Genomic DNA, 26116 nt, shown 5'->3' on the forward strand with positions numbered 1-26116 from the left:
ACTGACAAGTTTTTTTTTTGCTTGAAGTTTGAAGTAATAATGATGAAGTAATGTCTTGCTTTTATTATGCAATTCTGTCTGCTACCAGGCACAATCTCCTGGGAATATGAAGGCTTGATTTCCAGTACAAAGGAAGTGCATCAGCCATTGTGCAACCAAAACAGGAGTATTTTCTCCTGCAGCTATCCCCAGTTACCAAGAGTACCAGTCTAAGTTTTATCCCCAGAAGCAGAAATGGCAGATGGTGGAACAACCGCAGTAACTTTGGAAACTGGTAGTTTCTTGGCTCTCAGGAAAACAGAAAGTTGGATGTTATTGCAACAGTGGCACCGACACACATTTGGAAATGCTAGGGGGGGGAAGTTGTGTTTCCATTTTTAAATAAACTTTCAACGGCTGTATGAGTAAATATTCTTGTCTGTAGACAAATACATAACACAGATAAATAGAAACATACTGTAGGTTTTATTTAGGTTTGTCATGATGATTATGAATTAGAAAATCAACGGGTGCATGTGAACATAAATTACATTATTTCTCTCTTCCCTTCAGGTGAACTGAGGTCACCTTTACTGTGGTAATACATGGTGCGTGTCACCGCTAACAGTGAGCAGTGACGTACAAGACGTTGGCCTAAGGCACACCTTCACAACTATCAAATATGATGACTCTAAAAATGGAGATAACGTGTGAACCACAGGCCAGTTAAGTCATCATGCATGATAACTGACAGCAACACGAAGCAAGCCACAACTCAGTGTGTACGGATCTGTGGTGCCTTTTTTTGTTTTTAAAAAAAAAAAAAAAAAAAAAAAAAAAAAGAGTAAGACACTGATGAGTTCACACACATTTTCAACTGTGTTTCTACATCCACAAGTGTTATATATTTCCTTTTTCTCTTTCGTTACAAACATTTACAAAGATAATTATGACAGCCTTAGTATTGATGAGCAGTTAAGTACATCGGGGCTAGAAATGCTGAAGCTTGTATAAAGTTTGTGGTCCTACATTTGTGGCTGTGTTCTCATACTGAAGAGCCCACAGTACAATAAGGTGCAAATCATCTCTAGGTTTTAAGGGACTGTACAGCTTGATAGATAAATCACAAATCCTTGATCAAATGCAGGCAATGTCACAATATTTGTGATCTCTAAGGTTTAGAAATAGTGCTTTCCTGTGCCAATCTGAGGTAGACATAACAAAACCAAAGCAACACAAAAAGAGACAGGTGTTCTTGAGCGCTTGCAACTGAGATGGACTTTTTTTTTTAGCATACAAGCATAAAGAGCTAATTTGGTAAGCCAAAGCCTGAAACAAGCTGGTTGTTGCAAAATGCCAGAACTGCCTGCACTGTCGCCTGGCTTACAGTGTTTTCGCCTGCTCCAGTCCTTGGACAATTGCACAAAAGATCTTACCTACCGATATCTGTCAACAATTATAAATTATACAAAGCAGAAATGAACTTTTACAGTGTCCTCGGCTGCATAAAGGTTGGACAGAGAACCAACAGCAACTGCTGCACCTGAAAGCAGCACCAACATCTCGCCAGAGAGATACTGAGGTTCTGAGAAGCCAACGTTCATACAGTGCAACTCGGCAGACACACAGCAGGCCTAAACACTAAAACACACACTCTGTTACAGCAACATCACACACAGCTACAGTTATTGCTTAAAAGCACACACACACACGCACACACAGCTCCAGCAGTAGTCAGTGCTGCTGAGTGCAGACAAGCAGCAAGAGAACAAAATTTTAAAAAATAAACATGCAGGCACCTTCAATGACTGCATTAACAGTCTGCAGAAAGCACCACAATTTGCAAAAAAATTAACACGCAAAGAGAAATGTGGCACAGCAAAAACTGACTGTACATAAAAGCCTTGAACGTCGTCGTCACACATGCTGTGTTCAAGATAAAAATGCAGGACCCTGTGATTTAAAACTTAAACGCTTCCAAGGAGACGCTTAGAAAAATACTGAAATATGAAACAAGCTCAAGGTTTTCATCTCGGCTGTATTCCTGCTGCAGACATTCTTTGGTCATGAAATAGGCTGAATACATCAATTTCAACAAATACACAAATGTGCTGCCGCACAAAGGAAACATGCAGTAACTCATCAGACGGCCTGTTCAGAAAAATCGCTGGTGCATAAATCAACTGATGGATTGTTTTTCTTTTTTTTGGGGGGGGGGGTTTCTTTTTACACTTTAAGATTTGTCCTATTAAACCGAACAACACAGTGGGATCCAGTGGTCTTTGCCAATGTTGCGTTACCAAACACAATGCATATTCTTAAAATTAAAATCTCTAAATCCTGTCCACAAAACATCAAATTAAAACTTCAGCTGATATACCAACAAGTGTTGGTTTGGGGCAAAATGAACTGTTGTCATAATATTAATCAGATATAGCACAAATAATGATTTCTTGAAGGCAAATTTGAAGCATGCTCCTAAGAAAAACTATTTCAACACACTTTCTTATTCATACAGTTGAATTGGAAAAATACCCAAAAATATTTTTTCATGTTACTGATAACATGAGCTCAACTTCCTTCCTATAAAAATCAGAATTTCAGTTTCTTAGTGATCAGACTGATGCAGTTATTCACAGAAAATATGTCACATTGAGTATTTACAGATTTGTCTTTTCTTCACAAAATAGTTACTTGCATTCACCTTTGTAGGGCAGCAGTGATTTTCAACATCACCATTACAATATCTATTTCTCCCAGTCACTCTGACCTCACACGCCTCCTGACAGCTGATGCCCAACATCTTACAACGTACACAGCAAACCACCTGCACGTGCTAATGATGCAAAACAACAATGGAGATGAGAACATGAACTTATAGAGAGATGGATGGTGTTTAGTTCTCGCTGTCTCCGCTCTCTGGCAGTCCACAGGAGTAGCAAAGGCACAAAAACAGATACAGACAATCCCGACCAGTCCCACCCACGTGGCTCTGGTGTCTCTTCATTAAAACATTTCAGTAATTTCCCTCCACACCAGAGCCAGAAGTCACACGCAGGTGGGAGACTTTGCACTGGGTCTGTCCTTAATAGTGCACATTAAATATGATAAAGACGCGCCTTCTTCTGCTCGCTGAAGGAGGAAGTGGAGGGAAAGGAGGAAGTGGAGGGAAAGGGGGTAAGAGAGGTGGGGGTGTTTGGGGGAGGTAAAGGAAGAAGTAGGAGATCAGCCTTGGAGCTCCTCAAAGCACGTCTCACAGACCCGTACTGGCTTTTTAGAGGACGGCGTGAGGGCGTTCCTCGATGAACACTCGGCGCAGAAAATGTTGCCACAATGTCTGCAATGGTGCTGGATATTCACAGAGGAGAAGGAGAGAGATTTGTTACGAGGTAGATAATGAAATGTGTGGCCTGTTGCCTGTAAGCATCAATCCCTGAGGGCCCTGACACAGCACGCCGACAGTTGGTCTTGGGTCAATATTGGGCCGTGTGTGAGTGTCCATGCCCTTGTTTTTTCCAGCATGTCCCCAAGCATTAGCACTCATTGGCCATTTTTGGGGCAGATTCAGCATGTTAAACAGCTGTCTGAGCCCGTCAGTGAGTGAAATCACTCTGACTGGCAGTTTGGCTCAGTGCATGAGAAGAGAAACATAAGTGATCAAAGTACACAAACAGCTGAACAGCCCTTCAAGAGGGCAAGAGATCGAAAAACATCCAGTCATATGAGAAAACATTATTTTTTTCTATTTCACAGAAACGATTAGTAATTGTTTGTGTTGCTGTTTGCTACAGCACTGTAAATATCCTTTGCTCTTTCAGCATCCAGTTTTGTTATTAATGTGCTAACTGGTGAACCAGAATCATGTCGGTCTTTCATTTTTGAATGATGAAAACAAACTACCGCTGCCTGCTGGTATAGAGAGTTATTTCCCCTCATGCAGGCGCAGAACTTAAGTGCTGGTTGGCTGCTGGCTGTAGTCTTTGTGGTTTGATCATGAGCAACTTTTTGGCAGAGACACAGGCAATATGAGGCATTGCAACAGTCGACCTTCATCTGCACTAATTTTGGGATGTCGGTTTGGTGTGTCTGGACCTTAAGTTAACTTTACTCTTACCTTCCTGACTGTGACACTGAAGCCTTTCCCACAGGCCATGCAGTTCTGCACTTCGTGATCCTCGGCCCACTTCCTGGTCAGACTCTGGGACTGCTTGATCTAAAAGCAACGACAGCAGGAGTTAAAACTATGGTGTTCTTTATGACGCTTGTTTTTTTTCAATGGTGCAAAGCAATAAAGAATTTATTCATTCGTTCTTCAATTCCAACATGACGTCCAGTGTTTTATGACCGACCTGGAGCGACTGGTTCTCTCTGCCGAGCTCCTGCATGGCTGCAGTCGTGTCGTCCAGCTTCCTCCTCAACTCCACCACCTTGGCCTGCAGTTTCTCTATCTCACCTTCACCCTTTACACACCTGAAACACAAACCACGGAGCACTTAACATTGGTGTATGTGTTGATTAGTGGCTCAGGAGAATTTCCCTCCAACACTCTTTTGCTTGTTGCATAAAACAGTTTTTTTGCTGCCATTACACCTTTGTACAATACAGGGCTGCGCAACAAATTCAGCTGTAGTCAAAATCAGCACTTCATTACTGTAGTTTTAATTTTTTGAATTTGCATCAGGATGAATGCAGATAATATGATCATGCATTCATGGACCTGCAATGCAGTTTGCTGACATCTCTCCTCGTCAGCAGCTGTCCCACATAGCTCCATGCTCCGCTTCTTTTCTCCGAACAGACGCTTTCCTGCTTTCCGAGTATGCCATCATGTCACATGCAATAGCCCATAAAAGCCTAATATATAATGAATTTCCCATGATAATTTTAATCATCATTTGTTATGCAAAAGGAAATTAAGTTCTTTAAAAATTGAGACTGTAAATGAGTGATGTCAAAGTTGTGGGAGAGATGTGGGCAAAACTTTCCAGAAGAAGTGCTCAGCAGCTCAGGCTGACGGAGCTGCCCGCTGTTGTAACTACTGTATTTCTACAATTAGAAGCACATATTTCACTCATATTTCACTGCATCGTCAACAACACGGCCCTGCAAATATTTCACAGTAAAATGCCTTATGTCAACAACTGATGGGATTCTGCCCACAGAAAAGTTGTCTGAGGACTTTTATTTTGATATAGAAACAGGAAAGGTTTTGGTGAAACAGAAATTTGTATTTCGTCTGTGACAGATAAAGACAATGAAACTGATAGAGTCAATATAATTATCAAAAGACCTTTTTCACTGTCTATTTTTGCTGAAAACAGTGTGTGTAAGGCAGAAAAAAATGTGAGCTCTGTCTAGATAGCTGAGATGCTCCTGGGCAGCGCTGCTCACACAGACAGCGTGGCTACTCTGACCTGCCGAAAAAAAAACCCCAACAGGTTCTTTGTAGCTTACGCACTGCTTAAGCATGCAGCGTGGCCCAGGCTTAAGAAATGACTAGTTATGATTTAGTCAGTATTACGATAAAGACATTTCAATCAGTAAATACATTTAATTTCACATGGCCTAACTTGGAGCCAAAGGAGAAGTTCTAGTTTTAAAGTGATGTCTTAGATTCATTAGAAAAACTCATTCTTAGAAAAGCTCAACACAGAAAATCCTGGTGGCTTTCTGCAGATTCTCTGATCAGTGTGCCTCCTGAAAAGCATTTGTGCAGCTAAAGTCTGACGATGGATTACCAATTTATCTTTTCACTAACCTTTAAGTAGCTGACTGAAGTCAGTACCTCTGAATACAGCCACAAGTGCTACAAAAGCGAGATTAAAGCCATTCCTCACCATTTCTAACCAAACTGTATATAACTGTATATACTTTAGTGATTTTAGCTGATCAAGAACATGCAGAAACATTTAAAGGCTTTCACATATTATTATTAACACAAAGACGTATGACTTCCAGGGTGGGAAACAACATCAGCTTACCTCTCCAGAAGAGCCCGTCTCTCGTCCTGGTTGTTCTGGACGGTGGCCTCCAGCACAGCGATCTCTCCTCTCAGCTCATCTGTCTGCTTCTCCAGTTCGCCGACTCTCCGCTGACTGCCCTGCCACTCTCTCTTCAGCGTGGCCACGTTTTCATTCAGAGCCGTCACCTGAACACCCATCTTAGCTTCTGCCTCCTCCCCACGCTTCACCTGCTCTTCTCTCGCTCGCTTCTCTGCCAACTTTTGAAAGAAGCATCATATCACCAAAACAAATCAGAGGGGTTAGCAAATGACATTTAATCAATTCATTTAGAAACGTTTGTTGGGATTTGGCAAGTCAGCCTACCAATTGCTCCTGGACATCCTTAGTTTGTGCAAGGAGCTGCTCCTCTCTCTGGCTCCTGCTGTCCTTAGTGGCCTGGTGCTCTTTCTGCTCCTGCTCGAGGGTCTTCTGTGCTGTCTCCACCTGACCCTGCAGCTCCAGCTTCTGCTGGATCAACAGCTGTTTGGCTTCCCGCAGCTCAGCCAGCTCCTGAAAAGCAACAAACATGCAGCTCAATGCACAATGTTTGGTTTATAGGGTGTCTCTATCAAAAGAAGTAGTGACTCATTTCATCCCCGAGGTAAAAAAGTTAAAAGATTTGAGCAGGTTTGAGCTAACAAAGTAATTGCTCCGACAACAGCTTTGGATCACCCTTAAGACAGCTTTGAAGAACTGAAACATCCAATGCTCGTGTCAAATTGTCGACTTAAGCACGCAGTTATAACTTTGAAGAATGTGACCCTGATGACCTGCAGTATTCCTGAGTTAAGCTGTTTACATAAGACACGAGCATGGGAAGCAGCTCATGAGAGCCATTACAGTACAAGAGTTGCACAATTAACTATTTTTCTGAGGAATATTTCAGCAAATATTCCAATTAAAATAAAGACAGCGACCACATTTACATGCACAAAATATCCCCGTTTTTGCTCTTGTTCCCAAAAAGTCAATATTCTTGCTGAGCTGTTTACATGACTAATGAAAATGAATATTCTGCTAATATTCCCGTTTGCATGCAGCAGTGCATAATCCACGTATCGTACCCTAACATGCTGTTCTACATGTCAAAATATGGAAAAGTGGAACGTACTGAGCCACTTGTGCAATTCTGCGTCTTTGCATCAAAATAGGATTTTTTCAACAATTTCCACCAGTGTTCAGCCTTGTGAACGCAGCTTCCCTCTTCCATTCCTTAGACTAAACCACCTTCTTAAAAAGTCTGGCATTACGATATTTACACAAATCCAAAAACTGTTGATATCGAAGTCTTTCATGAAGTTAAAAAGTGTGTGTGTCTTCTTCCGACCAGAAATGTGGACTTTTCTGTAAGGCATGCATTTCTTCCCCACAGTCTTGCAAACTGTTGGCGAACTGGTTTGTGAACATCGCACAGAGCTGACCATTATGAGGCCATGTGTCGAAAACTGCAGTAAAAAATGCAAATGAGATGCATTTTCCAAATGTGCTGTATGCATGCCCAGAGAGTGTTCATAAAACCTAAATACTGCCGTGATATCCACAATTCCTAATCGTAAAATGCTACATTCAGAATGAGGCCGAATTTGGAATATCCAAACAGAATATGCTGTTTACATAACACGCGCCAAATTCAGAATATTGTCATATTTGGAATAATGTGGAATATTCTTGTAAATGAAAACACAGTCATGGTTTGTTTTTGCTTTTCTGAAAAGTGGCTGACCTTCTCGCTCTTCTCTGTCAGTGCTTTTAATTCAGAAGTCAGTCGTGTGTTATTCTTTTCCAGGACACTCTTGGCTTTATTCAGCTCCTCCACTTTACTCCTCTCCTTCTCCAGATCCTCCTTTACTTGACCCTGTGTGAGTGAGCAAAATGTATAGTTTATAAATTTAAAGTTTATATGAACTTTATCAAATCAAGTCATACAAGTGTTTATGTCTATGTGGATTAATCAGTTTGTCGGACCTGTTGCTTCTGTAGTTCCTTCAGGGATTGTTCTTGCTTTTGGAGCTTCTGATCTCGTTTTGCCAGCTCCTGCTCCAACGAGCCCCGAACCTTCTGCAGGTCCTGGATCTGAGCCTCTAAACCTGTCTGATGGGTGCGGTTAGCGGCCAGCTCTTCCTGAGCCAAGCTCAGCTTCTCCCCGGATGCCTACAGTCAGAAAAAGGTCAAAAGTCAGTTTTTAAAGAGAAATTAACAAAAGCAGCAGGGGCTTTGGGACCTGCTCAGGGGGAGTCTGTTTATCTTGTTTTTTATTCATTAGTCTGCAAGTCCAGAATCTTCAACACCCCTCCTTATCGTTAATCCATCTCTGAGAATTATTAAAAAGTGATGCAGCTTCATAACTTCTGAGTTCAACATTTACCATAACACCGTAACCCTCTGATTTGGTCTTTTTTTCTTTTTAAAAATAATTTTACAGGTAATTTCCTTTTATTTTTTACTCATTTCCTGCTAATATTTGGGTCATTTCTTCTTTTGCTGCTCATTGCCTTCTTCCCATATTGTTGAGAGAAATCGAGCCCATTTGCTGAGGTTTCAAAAGGTTCATTAAGTCATTACCAGCCTCTACTCCTCCAGTCCTTCCTGCAGAAACCTACCTTCAGGTCTTGACGCAGGGCAGAGACTTCGGACTCCTTGCCGTAGAAGTCAGACTGAAGCTTAGTGAGGCTCTCTTGGCTTTGCTCCAAGGCCTTCTGTAGCTCTGTCGTCCGACTGTTCTGAGAGGCCAGCTCCTGGCCGAGCCCCGACACCTGGGCCCTCAGCTTACTCTCCTCTTCAGTCTGGAGGTAAGAGTCGAAAAAGCGCTCATGAACAAACACATACACACTATAGACCACACACAAAATACTTAAAGACTTTAACACACTGAAAAATACAGCTAACATCAAAATACAGTTCTGTGGTTAAGTATGTTGACAGTATTCATATTTGTAAGTATATTTAAAAATGAGACTTTTCTTGACTTTATTTAATAAAAGAAAATGTATAGAGCAAGTTCACAATACAAAAACAAAAACAAAGGATAGATATTTGCAGTAATGGTGGAAATAATGCTGCAATACAGTCAGACAGAAAAAAGTAAAGAAAAAACAGGAGAGATAGCAATATATTGGAAAATTAAAGGATAAAATTGATTTTTAACAAAAAGGCAACAAAAAAAGGAAAAATCATCAGGTAAATAAAAATTAGGAGCACAAAAAAGCCAGGCAGGAGACATTAAAGTAGCAAGAATTTGGAAATACATGCATACATTTTTTGGGCTTTTCTATTCAATTTTTCCAATTTATTTAGCGACTTGAAGTAGTTGGCAAAGTTATTTTTTTTAAATGCAATAAAAGAGGGAATACAACCGTTCTACTTACAAGTATGAATGTGCTATTTACCCAAAATTTAAAAATGCTACTTGCCTTCTTGACATCAACTTCTTGTAGCTCTGCAACTTGGCCCTTCAGTTTCTTCGTTTCCTCCTCAAAAGACCCCTGAGCTGTCTTAAGTTGTGCCTGCAGCTTCTCTAACTGCTTCTCTCTTTCTTTCAGTGCCCCCTGAGTATTTGAGTGCTGCTGCTCCAACGCCGTCAGCTGCACTTTTAACTTTTTCTCCGCCTGAAATGTTTAGACAGGTAGCAGGTTTAGATTCAAACACATTAAAAACCATGATGCTTGAACTCCCATTTTGTTAGAAGCTTACCTCTCCCATCTGCTCCAACTGCTCTTTAGATGCTTTCATCGCCTTTGTGATGGCCTCGTTATTCTTAAGAAGTTCCTGTCTGGCCTTCTCATTGGACTTTTCCTGAGGATTAACACAGATTAATGTTGTGAATGTCCTACTGATTTAATTAGCTGTTTGTTACTTGAAGACACGCAAGAGTCATTTTCCCACATTGAAAAATATAACTCTAATGTTGGTCCAAACAGCAGCTTACTGAACGTACCTTCTCCTCCATTGCTGACTTGTGGTTCTTCCTCTCTGTGTCCAGTTGACTACGACTCTCTTTCAGAGCCTTATCAGCCTTTCCTAGACTCTCCTGCGTAGAGGCAAGCTCCTTCTTTTGAGCCTCTTTCTCTTGCTGGACCTTTTGTAAGTCTGCTGTCAGGCTCTGAGTTTTCTTGTCCAGCTCCTCATGCTTAGTCTTTCCCTCCTGAGTCACCTTGTCCAGGTTCATCTTCAGAGCAGCTTTGTCCTGCTCACTGCGCTCCAGCTGCTGCTGAATGTCACTTAAATCAGTTTCTTTCTTCTTCAGTTCCTCTTGTAGTGTTGTAGCCCTTAAAAGTGGAAAGTAATTTAGATTGTGAGAGGAATAATTAATTAAAATACAGTGAAACAAACCAAAAAACTAAATAGCTTATGGTTGTAAAATCAAAAATCATGTTAAAGAGGATTAGTTACATTTGCTTTTCACGTATGTACCAGTATAGTTTATCTCACCCTGCTTTCTCCGTTTCCAGCGAGCGCTGAAGCTCCTTGGCTTTTTGTTTGACCTCTGACCCCTCCTTCTGCAGCTTCTGAACTTCTTTCTGCATCTGGTCCCGTGTGACCTGCAACTCTCCAACCTGTGACTCCAGTTTCTGTCAGATTAAAACATGAGAATCATTTACGTAAAAAACAGGAACGTTTTTGGCATGAAATTACCCTAAGAAGCCGTTTTCTCACATGAATTCCTGACCAGTGTTTCCCTACAATGTTACAAGCAGACATCCTGACAGGCTCCGATGTGACAGGCAGTAGTAAATTTACCACATTTAACTACAGATATATAGGAAGAAGTGCACACTGAAAGATATTTGTATCTGACAGAATCACCTATTCCACATTTAACTACATTTATACAGGAACTAGTCCATTGTGACAGACAATGTTATTTTGTATCTGACAAAATAACCTGTTCTGCTTTTATACTGGTATTAGTCCATTATCATAGATGTTTGTATCTGACAGAATGGTCCGTTTAATGTCTGGTCCAACTGATTTGGACATTTGCATAACCACATACAGCTCCCTTGGGCAATGTCTAGATAATTTCAGGTTTGTAGTGGATGTGTGAGAGAGGCTTTACAGGCCAACATCAGATTCTCACTGTAAAGACTCAACACAAACCTTATTGAGTCCCTCTAGCTGCTCTGTACGCTGTTCTGAGGCCATTAGTTTGTCTTTGCATTCCTTCAGACTAGCCTCCAACTGCGTGGACTGATCCTGTCTCTCCTTGAGCCTTTGGGCCTGCTCCTCCACCTTCTTCTGAACTTTGTTCAGCTCCTTTACAAAGACGGTGGGAGGGTGCAGCACACAAGAGAGAAAACCAAACAGAGTGAAGTAGGAGAGGGAAGAAAACACAAGTAAGTCAGGGAGTGACAAACATTTTCAAAGCAAAGAAGAGACACAGTGGCACAACATCAGTGGCGGAAAAAGGCACTAACCTGCTGCTTGTCCTGCAGTGCATGCTGAGCAGTCTCCAGGTTGTTTTCCAGGTTAGCCTTCTGTGCAGCCTTGGCGGCCTCTGCAGATAGCAGCAATTCTGTCTTTGCCTTCAGCTGAAGAAAAACAAACCCATAGAAACTATTATTCTCATCAGTGTTTCCCTAAAATTTTACTGGGAGACCTATGGGAGCCCTGCCCTGCCTGACCTTTGAGGAATTATTGATTTCATTCATTCCTTTTTGATCATAGATAAAGATATAGATATCATGAGATAAACTCTTAGGGTTGAAATAAAGCCCCTTAGTTATGTATAGTTCAAGTGCTGTATTTCTGAATGTGACGCTATTTCATTAGATTATTTATCTGTTTATAGTTGTTTATCTTCCAACAACTGAGTGTTATTCATATAAGTTGTAGCATGCAAAGATGTGGCGAGACACACTTCTAAGAGTGTCTGACCAAAAAAACAAGGCAGTCAAAAATATTCTTTAACAGACACAAAAATCATGAACTTGGCAGCTGACGGGATATGTCTGCTTTTCAAAATAACATGCTAATGCAGGGTACATACAAAATACATACATGGAAATGATATTACATTCACAGGAAGTAACATGTCACCTGTGTTCTTTATATATCAAAAAAATAAATTGTGAGGGACCCACCCCTCCAAGTAAGTTGATCTTCAGATTAGTCCATCTAATCTGTCCGACAACAAGCTGGACAACAATATCAAAGACCCCACTTAATGTTCTTAAATACATATTACACAAACATGCTTGTGCTTACCTGAGCATCCAGCTGAGCTACTTTCTCCTTGCTGTCTGCCAGCTGGGCGGTGAGTTCAGTGACGGAGGTCTCCAGGGTGTGGGCTCGGTCCTGGGCTGAACGCACCAGGGTCTTCTGCTCCTGGACCTGCTCATGAAGGTTATCCTGGGCTTGCTTGTTGCTCTCCGATTGGTTCTTAAGTTTGTCTGTTAACTGCGTGACCTTTAAGACCCAAATATACAGACAAGTTCTATGAGCTCAAAAATGATCAACAGTTCTGTGTTACTGTTAAACAGAACTGGCCTTTCTATATGATGCTACCTTTAACTGCAGGTCGTGACAATACATTTATTAGCTGTTTGAGGGATGTCATATTACTTTGTTTTACAACAGAGAAATGACTGCAACATGAAAGTTGACCTTTGAGTGTGTACATGGGCACCCACCTGTTCTTGTAGTGCATGGTTTTTCTCTTTTAGCTGGTTGAGCACAGCGGTCTCTCCCTCCCCAGCCTGGATTTTGGCGCACAAGTCCTCTCGCTCAGTTTCCAGCTGGGTCACTATGTCCTTACTCTTCTGCAGCAGAGCCTCCAGATTCTGGATCTTCTGGTCCTTATCTCCGATCTGACGCAGCACCTGCTCCAGGTCATTCTACAACATGATGGCAGCAAAGCAGAACGATTACATCAGGCATTTTGGCAGAAATATTTATTTCATGTTTTGTGTGTAGTATTAAGATGCACTGTAGACCACAGTCATTTCCATGCAGGTGCTGGTGTTAATGGTTTATGAACAGAAAAATGGTATACCATCAGAATAATGTAAGATATGCTACAATCTCCTACACACACAGGCTTTAAATCACGTGATATCCAACTCTATTTTGAGCTTTGATGACTTTGTATAAGACTAAGTCATTATTCTTAGTAGAAACTCTGGTGATTTTAAAACTCACTGTACAGCACAGCCTTCTTTGGTGTTAGGCTCCCCAATATTGGTATCAGAGGACTTTTTTGTGGACTGTACCTGTGCCTCGCGGAGTTTGCCGTTGGTGTTTTGCTGCAGCGCCTGCAGCTCCGTATGCTGCTGCTTGGCTTTCTCCAGCTGGTGCTGCAGGTCTGTATTCTTACTGGCACTCTCCTTTAACTACAGCAGATAACACACAAACAGTTTTACTTCTTTGGTAGCCTAATTACCAAATTATTGGTTTTCACCATAAACCTAAATTAATTATTTATTTCATTTTGTGCATTTTACTGTATCTGTGTTATCACTCTACAACAATTACATAAACCCAGCCTAAACTAAAATTGCATAAATTACAGCATACATTATATTTTACATTGCACACTTAAACATTAGACATATTTATGCACAGATGTTCCGGCTGCTCTCTTACATTATTTCAGTTCTCCCGTAGCAATCCCTCAGGTATCATCTGATGCCTACCTGTTCTTCGGCACGGGACAGTTTGAGCTGCAGGTCGGCTGCTTGCTGCTCGCGGTCTTTCAGTTTCTCCCCAGACAGCTGCCTCTGTTCTTTAAGACGGCCTTGCACCTCGCCCAGCTGTCTCTCCGCCTCCAGCAGTTTGGCGTGCAGCTAGGAAGAGCACAGAGAGAGGGGTGACGATTAAGATGGAAGACACAAGATGACAACGTTTTTTAAACACATTACAGCATAACATTTATGCATTACATATTACTAAATTCTTTCTTTGTCAGTTCGTAGACTTTGATTCTCTATAAATGCATTACATGATTCACAAATCAGTCTGAAAAAGGTGTTATTTGTGTCACTTACTACTATTATGCTTTGAAATTGAAAGCTGCCAAATGTGTTGGATTGGCTACAACACTGCAGTTTGTTCACATGACGATATGGACAACATGGGACTCGAGGGGCCACAGAATAATTCAATTAGTCAAAAATTAGAGGCTGTCTGTCTGAAGAAAATTGTTTGTGAATTTATTTTCAGCAAAGACTATTGCAAGAGTCTTTGTCCGTACTAACACCAAGAAAGTGGAACACATTACACCAGTCCTTCAATCAAATCACTGGCTTATTGTGAGTGAAAGGACAGATTTTAAAATCTATTCACTTGTCTATTAAGCTGAACTGAATTGCCTCAAGCCTAAATACATCTCTGAATTACTTGTACAACAGGAAGTATCCAAACCCCTCAGGTCATTTGGGACAGGTTTACTCGGTGTTCCCAGGATCAAAACCAAGCAAGGTGAAGCACCGTTTATTTTCTTTGCTCCCCATACCTGAGGTTTACTAAAACGGTTAAAATCAGGGCTTACAACATTGTTTTTAACAGTGGCTATTAAATATGCTAGACACATAACTTTTTCATTTATCGTTTACTATTTATTTGCTTGCTTCTGCATGTTTTTGTCTTTAAATGTTTATTTTTTCCCTATCTAATTTGTTTGTCTTTTAAATGAAATGTTATGTTTTCTTAACGTCTTAATGTATTTCTGTGCTCCTGTAAAGCACTTTGAACAACCTTGTATCTGAATGATGCTATATGAATAAACTTGCCACGCCTATGTCCCTGAGTATCCAGAATTAAACCCAAATGAACACCTATGGAAGATTTTGAGGTTAAGTGTGAGAGAATATGCTGATCATCATCATCATCAACACACACAATGAGGGAATATTGGGAAAATGGTGCTCAACCAGTCAAGAGAGTTCAGGGGCATCTATCACAAGGTGCTCCATGGTGACCAAATACAAACACACCTGATGTTAATCTTTTGATATAGTATTCTGTCTGATCTTTGTCTGCCCTACTCACCTGACTGATCTCAGTCTGCTGCTGAGCACCTTGGCTGTCTTTTTCTTCCCTTTGCTGTTCCAGCTGTTTCCTCTCAACCTTTAGCTCTGCGTGCTTCACCTCCAGCTCCGTGATCTCACTCTTCAACTTCACCACCTCCGCAGCCTTTTCTCCAAGTTCCGTTTGGGACTTCTGCAGGGAGGCTTCAGCCCCCGTGGCCCGAGCCTGGAGCTCTTGAACCTCCAGCTCCCTCTCTCTCAGGCTGCCTTGAGCTCCCTTCCTAGCAGTTTTCTCAGCTCCCAGACGCTCCTCCAGTTCCTGATACTCTTTCTCCTTACGTGCAAGCTTTTCAGACATACTCTGTGAGAACAGGAGAGGACAACAAGGGCATACGTTTTGGAACTATGGGAGTGAAATTGAGTTATTAATTAAGCCACATCACAACATAAAAGATTTGGGTTTTTTCTAAATGAAGAAGTTGTTATAATAGGAGCTGTAACAAGGCACAAACACCCAAAACTCGTGCGATACAAGCTATGGAAAAGAACAGTCGGTTGTCAACAGCCATGAGTTAAGCGGTGTGTGGCATTTCTAGTGAAAGCTTTATGACACAGGATTCAGAATATGTGAACAGCACTTGCCCTGGTGTAAGCTCTGGCAGTAAACTTGGAAACATTGTGATAAAGGACAAAACGTTAATAGTGGAGCGTGCTGCTAACTAGGGAGTGTGACAGGGTACTCAGACGTCACAGACTTTTCATAAAGCTCTGCAGGCCACCACAGCAGCTGGCCAACATTAACAACCCTCTCCTAACACTTTCGTTTTTTCCCCCCTCCTCTTTTGTTCATCCCTCTTCTTCTCACGGCCTTGTTGCTGTCCTCCTCTTGTGCCATTGTCACAGCTCCCTGCTGTGCTCTAATCCTGGAGTCACAGACCAACGAAAACCCCTGTTGGTTGTTCACCTGTCTGTTCTTAGTCTTGATCCTCTGTGGCTCACTGTCTGCTCCATCACTTTTGTCCCTATTCTCATGAGATACGTATCTGTATCAGGTCTCAGGGTATCCTGTTGCGAGTATAAGCATGGGGTGGGGTCAACACACTGGATATCCAGTTCTGTAATCCCCCTTTTACCCGGAAACCTACTTGGCAGGGAGGGCACTGACATGCCTGGTGTGGGAGGATTTAATCTCTGGCAGGAACCTTGTGCCTCCATTCTCCAGTTCCCATTGCACCAGTTACCTGCGATTGTATTACACTCCAAGTGACAAAGCTGGCATGGCAGAGATCCCCCCCTGCTGGTTTAATTATAGAGCTGCGTGTGATGTTGTATCAACATGTCTAAGTTGCCACAGAGAGCTGGTGACAGCAGGGCATTATGATGGAGCCTGATGCTGAGCAACGGAGGAAGGTTTACAGAAACTGAGATGGCGTGCTCTGTATTTAAGAGACAGCTGGCGAGGCTTAATAACATTACTAAAATAAAAGTAAATCCTACTGTTGCAGTATAAAGTGTGGCAGATGCTGTAGCAGACTTGTTAGTGCCTGCAGAAATCTGCTGAGAGCAACAAAACTGTCACATGACTTGAATACTTATAATCGTTGGTGTGCGTGTGTGGTACCTGGCTTTGCTGCTGCAAATTATTCAGACTGCTCTGCAGCTGGTGGATCTGTTGTGTGTAGACAGCTGCTTCCTGTGGACCCTTCTCCAGCTCTGCTTTTAGTTGGGATATGGTCATCTGCAATACAACAGACACACATGTAACACTGTTTCTGCACACCATTGATGGCACATGCAAAGAACTGAAGCATCACTGTGAAGGACTGACATGAAAGAAGAAAGCAAACCCAACATGGAATAGTAACAATGAGGATTCAATCGCACAAAAACTCAACAAAAACATGAAGAGGTAACACAGGCTTCAAAGAGAGGAAAAAAAAGAAAGAGCATTTTTTGAAAAACTTTCAAACTTAGAAAAACTCAAAGGATGAAATCAAGTTTGGGGCCAACTTGAAGCAACATGTTTTACCTCCAGTTTACGAATCTTGAAGAAAGAGTGAATGTTGTAGAGGGACACAGTATGTTAGGAGCAGAAGAAGAAAGGGAGGGAAAGAGAGACACAGACAAAGGTAAGTCACAATACAACAGCAAACAGCCAGTTTGCAACACAAAGAGAGATGCTACTGAGATGAGAGAAAAAATAATAAAATTTATCACAGATTTAAGGCACTTTATTGCGAGGTCGTGCTGTGGAAGCATCACGCAGATCATTCTATACAAAAGAGGGTTTTCTATTCGTTATGGACTGTCGCATAGGCAGATGTAGCCTGGCGAGACAAGACAGAGATAATTTGCAGAGATGTGCAGAAAGAGCAGCTTAGCGCCTGGAGCTGCCTATAAATTCTCTTCTCCTTCTGGGATCAAAAATGCAGGAAGTTCGGCTAAATTATTCACCAAGCATTAATTAGTGAGAATTAGGCACAAAGCCATCTGGTATGACACACCTAGAGTACACTGGAACTATTTTGTAAGTTATTTCAGAGCTATTATCAGTCGAGAGCAAAGAGTAAAGGGAGGTATGGCATTTGTAGGGGAGGGTTCACGGCACAGGACTTGAAATATGTGAACAGCACTCGCCCTGGCGTAAGCTCTGGCAGTAAAATTGGAAACATGGTGATAAAGAACAAAGTGTTGTTAATAGTGGAGTGTGCTGCTAACTAATGAGTGTGACAGGACACTCAGGCTTCACAGACCTTTCATTAAGCTCTGCAGGCCACCACAGCAGCTGGCCAACATTAAAAGCCCTGTTATGAATATGAATCTTACATATGCAAAGGGTCTGAGCAAACAGTTGAAATGGAAAGGGCCTCAAATTAACTAAACTATATTTCACTTCAAGACTCTAATCTTGTAGATGGTTGTGCAAATTGTGGGAATGGTTGTGCATGTTAATGTGATTGCAACAAGTCGAATTTAGGGTGGAGGAGCGGCAGCCTATGTTGTAACACTTCGGGAAAAAGGTAAGGAGGATAATTTCAGATTCACACTTGTGTTTTGTGTTTCAACTAGAAAATGTTTACATGCTTCATGAAAGCTTCCAAACACATCAGACATCTTACAGCGGGAATATGATCCAAAATCAGGGAGAAATTCACAAAACCGGCATCTAAGATATGTATGCTTTCATGATGTTAGCATATAGCGTTATGTAGCATTGTTGGCTATGTAATAAAAACATTTGCAGGACATTCGTCGAAGACCCCTTAGTTAAGTGAGATTCTTCAAGTCTAGCAGTTGCTTTATTTTTCTTTTTTTTGTCAGTGTGTTGTGCTCTGTTATTGCACAACTTTGATCTGTCGATAGCCTAGTTAACACGCGGTAGCTCGGAGGGCTAACTTGGCTTGTTTATAACCTGTTGAAACTCACAAGCTTCCTATGGAAAAAGGAAGGAACTGTCCGAGTATTCGTATTAAAAAGCCAAATTGAAAAGGAAATATATGTGACAGTAAGTAAGAAAAAGCACAATAAGTCCCCTTCAAAGTGAGAATCAGCAGAGCTACATCTCAAAACGTCAGGTGCTCTGGTCCCCTCACCTCTGAGGTAGTGTAATTAGCCTGCAGCTGCTCGTAGTGGGTTTTGAGGCGCTCAGACTCTTCCTCCCTCTCACGGGTCATGTTGTCCATCAGTGTCTGGACCTGCACCAGCTCCTTCTGCAGCACCTCCACATCCTCCACTCCCGGTCGCTGCAGCTAGGGGGCAGAGCAGAGGGGACTGTGTTAAAGCCATGAGATCTGAGTGACTGACAGTGATATATCCTTAGTAATAGCTGAAATGCCCAAATGGAGATGGATATCTCCTTGATCCCGAGAACCAAACCTGTATTTGTTTGAAGCTTCTCTAAACTACTCTGAATCATGGATATATAAAAGGGACGAAGTAGAGCACTGGAGGCAGGGCCCTATTCATTCCTATTAAAGTTACTCAGTTGCACATGGAGCCAAAAATGCTTGTCTTCCGCAGTATGAAATTACTCAGATCTACCGCATCACAGGAGCAAACGCACAAGAAACCTACAACAGGTGAGCGGCTAACTTCTGGTTAAGCCTTTTGGTATGTGCAATGGGGATAAAATTATTTAATCATGTAGCTCATCTGTACTTACAAAATGTCATCTGACCAAATGGGTAAAATCCTGATAGTGAAACAAGTCATTTTATTTAAAGATAGCTCTTCCATGATGGAAAAAAGTATTTTGGCTACTGTAAAACTGGCTTTTAAGCTTGGCACTGTTTCTGTGCGCTTGCCTAATATCAGTCCAAAGAAATTAAAGACAAATAAAATCAAAGTGCACCACAGAACTACATTCAAAAGTAGAGATGAAGTTGTATTTCATATTTCTATTAACGACTAATTTGTTTGTCTGGATCTGCATTGATTTTTCCATCACACAGTGCAGAATCAAACACATTTCAGTGTGTTGATTCAACGTTATCTCTTCCAAATGGCGAAGCACAACATTCATGAAAGGTCTACACCAGTGGTTCCCAAATGGTGGGTTGTGGTCCAAAAGTGGTTTTTGGGGCCAATCTGAAAGGACTGCAAGTGCGTCCCAAACATGTAGTTTTTTTAAAAAAACATACACTTTACTTTGAATTTCTGGCACAGGACTTTTATTTTGAAGTAACATTTCCTCCTGTTCAGCTACTATTTTATTGCCCTGTTCTGGATAATTTGGCCAACAAACATGCTGTTTCTTTTGCAGCATTTTATGTCACTGATCGTGAAGCAATAATATGCACTTGTTTTGGTTGAAGTGCTATTTATTAACTAAGTTTTGAGTAATTGCACTTTATTCTTTCTTAATATGTTTTATTTTATTTCATTGTGTTCTTTGCTGACATGTTGTTTACATTTTGTGAAATGAAACTGAATATTTGGTAACTTATCTTATGCACTGATCTTGAACTAATGACTCAGGACAAAATCTGGACCCCGTGGCTAGACCAGTTGGGAACCACTGGTCTACAGGAAGTACAAAGTGAGTCTCAAGCCTAGTGAAAAGAGAATGAATCCCATATGGAAACGTTGTTTGTGCTTTACCAGCTCTGTTTGGAGTCTCTCATTCTCCTGCTTCTCTTTCTGTAGCTGTTCGGTCAGTTTGCCCAGCCTTTGGTCAGCAGCCTCCCTTAGGCTTCTCTCCTCATCATAGCGGGACTTTAAGTCTGTCAGATCCAATGATTCAAAAGCATTTATTAATAATATCTAAATCAAACAACACAAATACTTCACTTGTTCACATCACACAGCTGAGTTGAGGATAACATCATCAGTGTAAAATGAAAAATCCTTTAATCTGTAAAACTAAATGTTGAGGAAAGAGTACTTCAGTGTTGTTAAATGATGCAGACCTACAGACACGGGCCCCACAGACACTGGCCCCACAGTTTCCTGGCGGCATACTGACCTACGATCTCTGTGGCCAGCTGGGCAGCCTTCTGCTCAAACAGGTCTTTCATCTGCTTGATGTTGAACTTTTCTGTCTCTGCTTCGTTCAACTTCCTTTCAAGGGCTGAGAGAAGAGCAGCACATTATTAGTGACTGATGTCTAGTGTCTTTTTCACAGTATTCTTAAATATAATGTCCCCTACTTGAATCCTCTGAGCTCATCTGTCCATCATTCTGTGGGATGGAGGGAAAGAGAGAAACATGTACAGTAAGAGGAAGCATTGCCATCATGTTTTATCAAGCAGTGTTAAGTTCAGAAAGCTATCATGATATATATTAAATATCTTGAAGGAATTACTTGCTTCAGTTGTCCTTGGACTTTGTCTAACTCCTTCTTCAGCTCTTCAGAGAACCACTTTTCCTCCTAATTGGGTGAAAACAAACACAGATACAAAAATAATTACTTGTATGAACCACGCATTTACAAAGCTCTTTGCAGTTCAAAAACTATACCTTGAGAGAAGCATGCAGGTCCTGAACTTCTTGTCGCAGCATTGTAAGGTCTTCCCTAAAAAGAAGGAAAAAGCACGTTCACAAAAATACACTAAATAATGATCTTAATTAATGAAACATTTATATCTCTATATTTCACCGAGTGGGGGCCACATGAGCGGGCAGGTCTCCGGTGTCATGAAACAGCTCATAGTGCTTGAACAGCTCCTCTGCAGAGTTGTGAGACTTCATGCACTGAGGACAGATGAAGCCCTGAACACAGAAACACACTATAAGAATCAACTATATAATAGAAACGTCTTCAATTTTGCTGCTTCCAGAGTGGAAAAAAGGTAGAAAATGTTATCAATAAAGAAAAGTGAAGCGTCCATGTTACCTCAGACGTCTGATCATGGTTAAGGTCTGTGCTGGGCTGCTCTGACTCTGCATTCTGGGAGCCTCCCTTCCCAGGAGTCTGGAGAGGAGAAAATACACCATATAAGTCTAATTGTATAAAAGCTCTGCACACTTCTGTTAAATCAGTGGCTTCCAACTGGTGGGTCGCAGTCCAAAAGTGGGTCACAGGTCCATTCTGAATGGACCGCAAGTGACTTGTGAAGGTGAAAAGTTTGTGAAAACACCCGTTATTTTAAATTGTGAATTTCTGCCTTAAAGCTTTTATTTTGGAGAACCACTTATTCTTGCAATATGTTTTGTTTATTTTTTTCTTTTGTTGTGTTTCAATTTGAAATGATTTTAAGTGTAAAGCACTTTGTAACATTGGGTTTGATATGTGCTATATAAATAAACTTTATTTTATTATTATTTTTTTTTTTTTTAAGTAAAATTGAGTATTGAATTTGTGGTAATCTATCTTTGTGGGTGTACCTTGAACTAGTGGTTACGGAGAAGTCTGGACCGCGTGGCTGGACCAGTTAGGAACCAACGTGTTAGATCTTAAATCCAAGCAATGATAGGGGGAAGATTTTTATTCTTTTTTCCAGATTTTAATAAACATTTTCAGATTTTCCAAATCAGTTTACTCACTATATTCCAGAGTCATTGAAACATTAAATATACACCTCTAACCTCTTAGTAAATGTGTGATCTAGTGAACAATAATTCATTTCGGAAAAGAACAGTTAGACCTTCGACGTGGCTCACACGTCTCACAAACAACTATGCTGGGTGCGACCTCGAAGCCTTAAACAAATGCTGTGTCAATGATTAGCTCTTCTCTGGAATGTTGTATTCTCCTTTTGAAAGGCCGAATATTTAAAACGGTTGTATCAAGACAGACAACACTGTAGTATATGTTGACAGCAGTTCCTCCAGCTGCTGGACAATGTCTATAAAAGGGGGAAGGAGGCCATGGAGACCAGCTATAATCACTTTCATCCTCAATAAGCAATTATAACTACATCTTAGTTTGAACCAAAATAATCACCACTACAACAAAAATAAACAGATGTATCGTTGCTTCAGTAAAATGCCTGACTGAGTCTGATTCATTAGGAAACCCCCCTTTGTGGAAATGGGATGAGTCATTTTTTCTGGTATGCAACTGTTGCAAAAAAACTGCAGACGACCAGCCACATGACCTGAGAAATTTACTGATCTAAAAAACAAGCATGTACGTGCCTTAATATGAGTAACGCAGGTTTGAGAAGGGCCCATTTACTGGGCCTACTGGGTCAAAATAATGACATTTGCAACTTCAATGCAATACCTCAATAAATATTGATAATCATTACCATTTTATATACCACGGGGAAAAATGACATTGAAGGCATTCAAGTTAAAATCTTTATTAGATGACTTTTCTTTTTTTGGTTAGTAGCAGCAGAGTGACTCTAGTAAATATTAGGAAGAACTGAGAACCGCACGGTTGGTTACAATGTATCAGTGCTACGGAAAATTGAAACTGTTTCAAATATTTAGAATAAGTAGTATCAACAGATAGATACTTTTGACAACACTTAAAGGGATGGTGTGTGCCTCTGGATGTGATGCGTTTGATTTAGCACCAAAGATTTAGCAGGACGGCCAAACGCTTCGCTTTAGATCTCATCTAACCATAGAACCTTCTTTGGGTTCATTTTAGTCTCCCACATCTTTGGCAAACAGTTGTCCAAATGTCATATGAGGGTTTTTTTGTGTTTGTTTGATTTTGTTTTACCAGCAGCCACAAAGCTGTGACTGGTGAGGCATTCAAGCAAAAGTATGCACAGTGCCTCCCACAGACCTCTGGTCCCCCTCACTATTATTCTTCTTTGAGGACAGCCCGCTCAGGAGATATTTACAGCAGTGCCATATCTCCTCCCATTTTTTTTATGATTGACCTTATGATAAGGATATGCACTGCCAGGGAAACGATCCTGTATCCTTGACCTGACTTTACAATAACTTTATTGCATATATTTGCGGAGTTCCTTTGTTTCATAATACTTTTTTGGCAAGGGAATTAACTGCCAGTTGTTGGACCTCCGGAGAAAAACTTCTCTGAAACATATGTGATAATAAAAATGAATATGTTGCCTTTGGCTCAGAGGATACATACACTAAATATTAAGAGCTCTACTCTACTATCTATACAGCTCAAAAGTAGACTGGAATAGGTCACCTTAAATAATCTCCGTCCACTGGCCTGAAGGACAAACATGGTGGTCCATTCACAAAAAGGGTTTGCTTAAGCTGGTGATAGTTTTCATGAATGAATCAGGTGAATACCTGCGTTGTGGTGTTGGGAGGGGCACTTTGAGCACTTTGAACGCAGTTATCTCAGAGCGTATTGGACGGTGGACAAACACCACTTTGAGGGTAGGCTGAGCATTTACATCATGGAGCAACCTTTGACCCAGCTCATAAAAGAGCACTACACTGACTTTACCAGAATAAAAATAATAAATAATTCAACACAGGTCCAGTGCATAAAAGGGATCATTTTAGGGGTCTATTATATTGTTTTAAACTAGACTGACAGCATGATTTTTGTCTACCTAATACACCTTTAAGCACAGAGTTTAAAAAAATGTTGAAATCTCTATCATAGCAAATTCTGGTCAAAGGTGATAGCTCTGACATGAAACAGTAATAAAATGAATTGTTATTATTATTTTGGTAATGTGCCTACAGATTGAGGAGTGTTTACGCCCAATAAACTGACAGACTATGATATAAACCACATCAGTGGTTCACTTACTTTTTTTCACATGGAGGACAGATGTGTTGTGCAGAAGTGACCATCTTTAATGAGATTGTTTTCTATAAGCCCCTAAAGCCGTGATGATATCTGTGTCATGAGCTATAGGCTACTGTTTGAATAATTTTACATAAATACATACGTGCACACACACACACACATATATATATGCTTTACTTATTTATTTATTGCTTACCGGGTTACAAGGCCAGTTTGGGAGGGACACGGGCACACAAGGACTACGTGGGTGAATAAAAGTTAACGCTCTGCTTATAAAAACCATACATGGTTACTTATTATTTATTTATTAAATTTATTTTTGCTCAGGAAGGGGAGAGGAAGGATCAGTTTTATACCCCCTATGGGTTACTATTATTTGGGTGCATTGTTTAAAGTTTTGGTGATAAAATTACAGTTTAAATAATATATAACATATAATATAAAATATGACACACTGATGATTTATAAAAACAGGGAAGAAATAGAGGGGGCTTCAATGTGTACACAATGATGATGCAGTTAACGTTAGCAATGCCCTATGGGAAATGTAGTCCTACGGAGAGGCTAACTAAGTAGCTAATCTCTGTTACACCCACACGTAATTGTAGTCACATGCAGCTAATTTCTCCCAACGATGTCACGATTAACATGAGTATAAAATAAATTAGTTAAAACGCATATTTGTTTGTTTTTCATGCGGTGGTCAGCCCGGTGACACATGACTTCCCAACAGTCAATCTGTGGCTAATGTTAGCGTTAGCATATGATGAGTGAGCGATGAATTAACCGCCTGCTAAAACACAGCTAGCTAATGGAAACCGTGACAGTAAAATGAGGCAGAGACCAAGGACATTAGCTAGCTAAGTTATTATTTTATCGACTCTAGCAGGATAGATACGTTTGCTAATTTGTTTGCTACTGCATAAAGCAGACAGGTGCTAGCATGCTAAACGTATATCCATGTCAAGAGTAGCATCAACCAATTGAAACCAGTTAGCATTCGCTGGCTAACTGTGTCAACCCCACACAAGGAGCGCTTGATATGTTCACTTTGATCTAACGATGTGGCGGGTTTTCCCTGCAGTCGACGAATTCCAGTTAAAAATAAAGACCCCGCCCAGCCACTACACTCCGTGTTTTAAAACGTGCGTCCACACCATGAAAACAGACAAGGATAGGCCTGCGTCTCCCAAAGAAAACGGCTCGGTTTAGCCCAAACAAAAGCGATACGGTTGACTTAGTTGAACCAGAAGCTTACCATTTGAAGTATCCGTCTGAGCATGGCCTCGACTGTGTTTGTCCCGACAAAAAAATCCAATCAGTTTTCCAAATGCAAAGTTTACGTCGCTGTACAACGAACACCTGACCGAGCTCAGGCAGCAGCGGCGGATGGGCGGGTCACAGAGAGGATGGTTAAACAGGACACAGCCTGGTTATATTCAAGATGATACATCTACTGTCATGTTATACAGCACAGGTTAAAATAACGTGGCAATAGAGATGACCAAGAAATGTTTTTATTTAACCATATAAAGTCCTGACCATGAAAGAGCAATGGAAATATTATTATTATCATCATTATTATTATTATTCAGTTATGTATGTTGTTGCATTTTTATGCCCTTGGGTCTATAATGACAAGGATATATATATAAAGATATAGTGTAATCTATTTTAAAATACATGCTCTACTAAACAGTTGATTTGGCCCTCTATGGTAAAGGTAGTGATGCTAAATCAATGGAAAAAAAATACTATTTGCTAAGATATAAAATAACTTATTTTCGTTCATAGTTTTTAAATGATATAGTTAATGTTATCCATTATATATGAATAAATGATTATGATTCCATCCCGAGTATGATTTTTTTACTGTCTGAAACCATGTTGTTGAATTGGCCTTTCATGGTAAAAGTAGCGATGCAGAGAAAATAAATTTACATTTTTTTATGAAATAAAAACATTTTTACTGTTTTAATACCATATTATTTAATGTTTTCCCAAATATATAATGGATGAATATTGAAAACAAA

The 26116-nt window shown here is 40.6% G+C and overlaps 1 protein-coding gene across 1 annotated transcript; it reads right to left on the reverse strand.

The window, feature by feature from the left end:
* Positions 1-798: 798 nt before the first annotated feature.
* On the reverse strand, positions 799-25475 carry eea1 (early endosome antigen 1). Its single transcript, XM_042495872.1, has 29 exons — positions 25342-25475; positions 21279-21356; positions 21042-21154; positions 20903-20957; positions 20748-20813; positions 20593-20623; positions 20409-20513; positions 20045-20166; positions 18538-18693; positions 16566-16682; positions 14967-15305; positions 13613-13762; positions 13190-13309; positions 12611-12814; positions 12186-12386; positions 11396-11509; positions 11079-11234; positions 10410-10549; positions 9916-10246; positions 9672-9773; positions 9392-9586; positions 8582-8764; positions 7947-8132; positions 7705-7836; positions 6306-6491; positions 5961-6199; positions 4329-4449; positions 4094-4192; positions 799-3327 (listed from the first exon to the last, which is right to left on the reverse strand). Exons 1-29 carry the CDS (start codon positions 25363-25365, stop codon positions 3205-3207), a joined length of 4188 nt encoding a protein of 1395 aa, XP_042351806.1. The 5' UTR covers positions 25366-25475; the 3' UTR covers positions 799-3204.
* Between the last annotated feature and the right edge of the window lie 641 nt (positions 25476-26116).

Source organism: Plectropomus leopardus, chromosome 11, assembly GCF_008729295.1.
Source record: "Plectropomus leopardus isolate mb chromosome 11, YSFRI_Pleo_2.0, whole genome shotgun sequence".
Classification (NCBI taxonomy): Eukaryota; Metazoa; Chordata; class Actinopteri; order Perciformes; family Serranidae; genus Plectropomus; species Plectropomus leopardus.

What these genes read in the sequence shown, in the direction of transcription:
- eea1 (XM_042495872.1), bottom strand. Translation starts at nt 25,365, where the DNA reads ATGCTCAGACGGATACTTCAAATG. An exon ending in ATTTGCAGCAGCAAAGCCAG is followed by an intron (nt 15,306 to 16,565) that starts GTACCACACACG and finishes CTGTTCTCACAG; the next exon opens with AGTATGTCTGAAAAGCTTGC. An exon ending in AGGAACTACAGAAGCAACAG is followed by an intron (nt 7,837 to 7,946) that starts GTCCGACAAACT and finishes TCACTCACACAG; the next exon opens with GGTCAAGTAAAGGAGGATCT.